The sequence below is a fragment of the Gymnogyps californianus genome, chromosome 3, assembly GCF_018139145.2.
Source record: "Gymnogyps californianus isolate 813 chromosome 3, ASM1813914v2, whole genome shotgun sequence".
NCBI lineage: Eukaryota > Metazoa > Chordata > Aves > Accipitriformes > Cathartidae > Gymnogyps > Gymnogyps californianus.
Window position 1 is genome coordinate 25,262,865 of NC_059473.1, and position 5,813 is coordinate 25,268,677.

Sequence of the window (5,813 nt, forward strand, 5' to 3'; positions counted from 1 at the left end):
AAGATGGAGGCACAAGCTGCTGTGAGGTGGAACAGCTGGGGAGAAGCGCTTCCCACCGGGGAAGTCCTGTTCGGGTTTTTCAGTAATGCTGATGGTCCCGGTGCCTACCAGGAAACCTGTGGCAGAGCGCAGACTTCGGTTTGACTCTTGGACTCCTGGGCAGCACGGTTCTCTCACCTTCAACATGAACTGTTAGCCAGATCTTCCTGAAAGGATAGTCTATATTTACTCAGTTTGCGAACTTTGTAACCTCGTCTTCATCTAAGGTGGATGACTCAAACTTCTGGGGAAACTAGAAAAATAGGGAAGTATCCGATTTATTAAGATATCTGGGGCTTCATGACTGACTGCCCTGCAGTTTGGGGGCACTTAACCCTCCTCGCATGGCCATGCGTTTGCCCCTGTGAGTTGAGCACAGCCAGGAGTGCACATTAGTTACCATATACAAACGCATCTACGGTAGAGCAAGGATGTTGAAGTACCTGTCGGTGCAAACACCTTCCCCTCCTTCAGAGCGAAGGGCCAAGATAACAGTTCAACTAAAACGTAAGGAAAGCGTTTGAAGGGGTAAAAGAAACATCGATCAGTCTGTTAAAATACTTTCAACAGAATAGTCGAACAGAGAGATTCTTGTCTGCAGCGACTGTTTTCACCAGTCCTTGTCTGGCTTTGCCTTTACAAGAAGCCTGTGGCATTTCCTTATTATTTAAAGGAACAGGGCGAGTAGCGAAAGTGAAAATCGCTTTATCCCAGCACCGATGCCGTGTCCTCACGCCCATGAACCCTGGCTGAGCCGGCTGTCACTTTACTGGAGCTCACGCCGCTTCTGAAAGCCGATGTCGCAGGAGCGGCCCGGGGTAAGCCGGCCCCGAGCGGGCTTTGGGCGGCGGGCACCGCGGGAGGGCTGGGCCGGCTCCCGGGGACAGCCTGGCCTCCCCGCCCTGCCGCCGGGAGGAAATTTGGGGAAAAGAGAAACGGCGGGGCTGTTATTTATGCAGGCGAAAGCACGAGTCGGGCCGCCCGGAGGGGCGCCGGGCCCAGCCGGCCCCCGGGGCTGGGGCTCTCCGGGGGATTTTCAGGCAGCTACTGCCCGGCAGCGCCGTGCCCCGGGGGTGCGGGCTTTCCCCCGGCTCCCGGGGGCTGAGCAGACCCCGCGGTTCCGGGGGACGGGCACCCTTGCCGGCGTGGGGGGCTCAGAACCGGGGCGGCCGGCCCGGGGGAAGCAGTGCGGGCCGGGGGGGGTACGGGCGGTCCCGGGGCTCCCGGTTGCCCGGGCGCGGCGCGCTGCCGCCGGGTACCGGCAAGCGCCATGTGACGGCCATGCGGGCGGCAGAGCGGCCCGGGGCGGGGCGGCGCGGCGGGGCTCCCGCGGCGGGGCGGCGGCTCCGCCCCCGGGCCGGGGGGTGCCGGCTGCCAGGTACCGGGGCGGCCCGGGGCGGTGCGTCCCCTGCCCCGCCCCGGTCCGCCCTGCCCTCCCCTCCCTTCCCCTCCCCTCTCACCCCCCGCGGGCCCGGGGAGCCCAGCGGCGCCGAGCGCGGCGCCCCGGGGCGGCTCCGCAGCCGGCGGGATGTCGTGCGCCGTCCCGGCGGCGGCGGCGGCGGGGGGCAGCGCGGCGGCCGAGGGCAGCCAGCAGGTAGGGGCAGGGCGGAGGGGCTCGGCGCTGTGGGCGGGCGGGCACGTGGGGCTGAGTCACGCCGGGCAGCGCCGTGTCGGGGGTGCCCGCTCCCCCCCGCCCCGGGCATCGGTCCTTCCCTTCCCGGGAGGTGGCTGGGGTGCCGGCTCTTCCAGGTAGGAGAGCGGGCGAGGCGCCGGCGGTGCGCGGAAAGCTCCCTGCCGCCGCCACACGGCGTGGTCAGCGGCTTTCCTCCCCCGCCGCAGGCAGCCGGGAGCGGAGCAGGGCTGCTCCGCCGGCAGCGGGTGCGGGCGCAGCGGGAGCCCGGCTGTCCTCCCCGCTGCTCGCACCTCCCGTCTCCTCGTTCGCGCTGGGGCGAGGCAGGTGTAAAACGCTGCCCGTCGGGCAGAGCGGGAGCGCAGGTCCTCTCCGTGGGTGACGGGGGTGCTCAGGTTCCCTCATCAGCGGTAGAGCGAGTGCCCGCGGGGCTCTGCGGCATCCCCCGGGCATCTCTGCCGGCTTCCACCCCTCCGCCTCGGGCCCCACCTGTGCCGCGGGGCAGGGGGATGCGCTGCCCTTTGCAGGCACCGTGCGGTCTGTGGGAGGCCGGGGTTAGGTGCTGTGAAATTGGGAGTATGTGCCCGTTCTCAGAAACAGTGACACGCCTGACTTCGGGCGTCTCTGTGTGCACCTGAAAAACTAGTGAAGTGTTTCTGGCTTATGTCTTCCAGAGTCATGAAGAAGATGACAGGAAGGTAAGGAGGAGAGAGAAAAATCGAGTTGCTGCACAGAGGAGCCGGAAGAAGCAAACTCAGAAAGCAGATAAACTTCACGAGGTGAATGGGAACTTGATGTTTTGCAGGCACAGCTTGGGTACCGAGCACGGGACTTTACAATAAATGGGACTTCTTAAGCAGGCGTGGGCCTGTCTTCACACTAATCCAGCTCAGAGAGCTGTGGGTGTAAGGCAGAGACAGGCGTGCTGCGGGGTGCCTGGTCGGGAACTCCCGGACACTGATGCTCATGTTGGACAGTGCAGCTCTGCCATCCATGACACTGCCATGGGGAGAGAGAGACATGGTCCTGCCCTCGCCTCCCTCTTTTGCTATTCCCATGACCACCGAGTGAACTGGACCACAGGGCTCCTCGAGGCTAAAACAAACCCATTTCCTTCTGGATTAGCGTTAAGCTTGTCACATTCGCTATGGCAGTGGATGAATGCTTGCTGCCTTACAAGGGAGAAGGCGATGGAGGAGGAGGGGACCATGAGCTTAGTGGCAGTGCTGGCTTAAGTCAGTTCTAAAACTATGGTGTGAGACAGAAATACCCAGCTGAAAAGGCTTCTTAGGAACTCCAAAACCTCCAAGTGTGAGAGCTCGGTTCAGTTAGCTGTTATAGTTGTATGCTCTGATAAATAACAGTGGGTGTTTCCAAAAAACCATGAAGTAACTGATTCTTCCAGAAACTCTTAATACTTCTTCTCAATATCACAACGTGGTGTAGTTTTCTCTGGTCCCCAGTGCGAACGCTGGAGGACAGGAATCCCCTTTCTCTGGTTTTGGATGTTACCTCACACAACAGTGCTTTTGTTGTGGCCAGGGCTCTTGGAGTCAGGGCTCTTGGGGTAAATGTTAGTTCTGCTGCTGTGATTGTGGCTGAGTCAGTTGTTCAGCTCTGGCTGGAGGTTCAGCACAGGCCCTTCTCTTTCTCAGTGTGGAAGGATCTGCCAACAGTCAGCAGAGGCCAAGAGGGACAGTGTGGGGAGTTTTGAGTTTGGTTTTTCCCAGATCTCCTCTGAGTCAGCGCCTGAGAAAGCCAGGTGCAGGGTACTTCTGGAAAGGGGTAACCCCTGGCTTTTGTGGAATCGTTTCTGTGCCCTGTGCCTTCCTGCAGCCTCTCTGATGTTCCTCCTGAACTTGAGGATCTTCCTCATGCTGGGAATCTTCATTCTCAGGCACGCAGGTTTTCCCAGGTGCAGGCAGATCTGGTTGAATAGGAATTCATTCTTAGCAAGAACAATTTGATGGTCTCGTCCCTGAAGATGGGACAGAGAATGGGAGAGTAACAGTTACTCCAAAACCCAACCCCATGGGGTTTGGGGCAATAAGAGGTGAGCAGAGCCAGAGTCAGGGATGGACAACTTTGCTGGAGTTGGCTACCATAATGTGTTAGGAGCACCATGCCTGTTTTCCTCTGTGTGTGAGAGAGGTGGTGGGTGGTGGAAGGGTGTGAGGGAGGGCAGGGGGATCCAAACTCCTGCAGCAAAGGGCAGCAGAGGCAGCCCCAGGCTGCCCAGAGGAGCATTGCATGAGAGGCTCTCCCTGCTGCCTGGTAAACAGGCCTTTTAAGGCATGTGTAGGCTTTGAAGTTTGCTCTGAAGCTTTCCCAGGGAGGTGAGATTGAGTGGGCGAGTGTTGAGCCCTAGGCCAGCAGCGAGGTGCAGACACCTGCAGGTTTTCCGTGGGCTGGCTCTCAACCTCTAGCTCTCTTCTCTTTGGGATTAGGTGGCTTGACAGCAGGGACACTTGAGACACACAATTATCAAAAAATGTGACACGCGAGTCTCACATCCGTCACAGATGTATGCTGCAGAGCATCTCAAAACTCCTCTGCAGTTAATAGCAGCTTATTCATTGCCAGAGAAGCCTTAGCTCAAAAGCAGCCCAGGTCAGGGATAACCAAGGCAGTGGTCAGGCCCTCTGGTGACAAAGTGGGGCTGGGAACAAGCTGGCATGACGCTCCCCTCCTCCTGCTCTTGAGTTCCCGGGTATCAGAGCAGGTGACTACAAGCCCCAGCTGGCCTGGAGGAGAGTGGCTGGCACTGGACACGTTGTGCTAGGTGTGCATCTCAGCCGGCACCTGGGTAAATGGCCTTTCCCCGCACTAGCCCGGGGCAGGGGCTGCCCTTTCCTCACCGGCACTGCCAGGCACCAGGTTTTCCCAGCACTGACCCGCAGTCAGTGCTTTCATTTTCTCTGCTCTGACAGCGCAGAGCTGCCCTGCTCAGCCCTTCCCAGGAGAGACAGCCCAGGGCTGGAAGAGGCCACCACGGGGACGCAGTCACCCACGCCTGCAGCCCTGGGCTGCTGGGGACCCCCAAGGACCAGCAGCACCTCCTGGTCTTCAGGGCCACAAAAGGAATCGCAGTGTGGTCAGGGCACAGGTTGTAAAGCGCTCGCCCTGTTCCAGCACCCAGGCTGTGTCTCCTTCCTTAGCATTTTGCACGTTGTAATAAGAAACCATGCAGTTTTTCTACAGTTAGATGAATATACTCAAGGTGGAAGCACTGAAAGGAATGTTTTGACTATGAGTAGGCTTTTTTTTTCCCTCTCCTTCCAGGAATATGAGTCTCTTGAGCAAGAAAATACCTCCCTGAAAAGAGAAATCGGAAAGCTAACAGATGAAATGAAACATTTGAGTGAAGTGTTGAAGGATCATGAAAAGATCTGTCCGCTATTGCACTGCACCATGAACTTTGTGACCGTACCAAGGCCTGATGCACTCACCAGCTGCCTGCCAAGATGAGACGTCTCCTCGATTGCCTTTAAATGTGATGTGTGAAAGTGCCATTAACAGGGGAGATTTGAAGAACTGCCTACTTGTGGTGCAGGTCTTCCATCGAAGAGGACTGGACTTGACCATGCAGCTCTTTTCCACATTGAAGTGTTACAGTCTTCCGAATCTCAGGAAAACACCAGTATGGAAAAAAGACAACTCAAACTGTGACTTCTTATTTGGTAGAATCTTCGAGCCATGGGTTTGCATTCAGAAATGTCAAAGTGCGGTGCAGCTCACCATCACACAATGGAATGTAGACAGGGAAAAGTACCGACCTTGGGCTGGGATGCCTTTCTCCCACACGTCCACTGCCAATAACCCTTTGTCACTTGTCATCCATGTATATCATGTTCTGGCTGCTGTTTTTTTTTCTCTAAACAGGTTTGGTTAATAAAAGCGATGTCCCATCTTTATGATGTTCTCCACCTTCTTCAATAATCAACGTCTTTATAACATCTCTACTTTTTCTTTACTGGCCAAATCCAAAGTCTAATGCTAATCTTCTTGTCAGTTATTTTATTATTTGCTTATCACCTCTTCATTGGTTCCTCTTTTGAAGTGTGAGTAACAAATGAGTTTTCCCAGTCTATTTCTTTAATATCCCCAATCATCAGCCCTGCCAACATTAGTTCTTGGAGTGTTT

General features: G+C 56.8%; 1 protein-coding gene across 1 annotated transcript; it reads left to right on the plus strand.

Moving 5' to 3' along the window:
- The first annotated feature begins 758 nt into the window (after positions 1 to 758).
- BATF3 (basic leucine zipper ATF-like transcription factor 3) lies at positions 759 to 5,583 on the plus strand. The gene is given in 3 exon segments (XM_050894743.1): positions 759 to 857; positions 2,344 to 2,448; positions 4,952 to 5,583. Coding segments are annotated over 3 exon segments (390 nt in total). The 3' UTR covers positions 5,138 to 5,583.
- Positions 5,584 to 5,813: the final 230 nt, after the last annotated feature.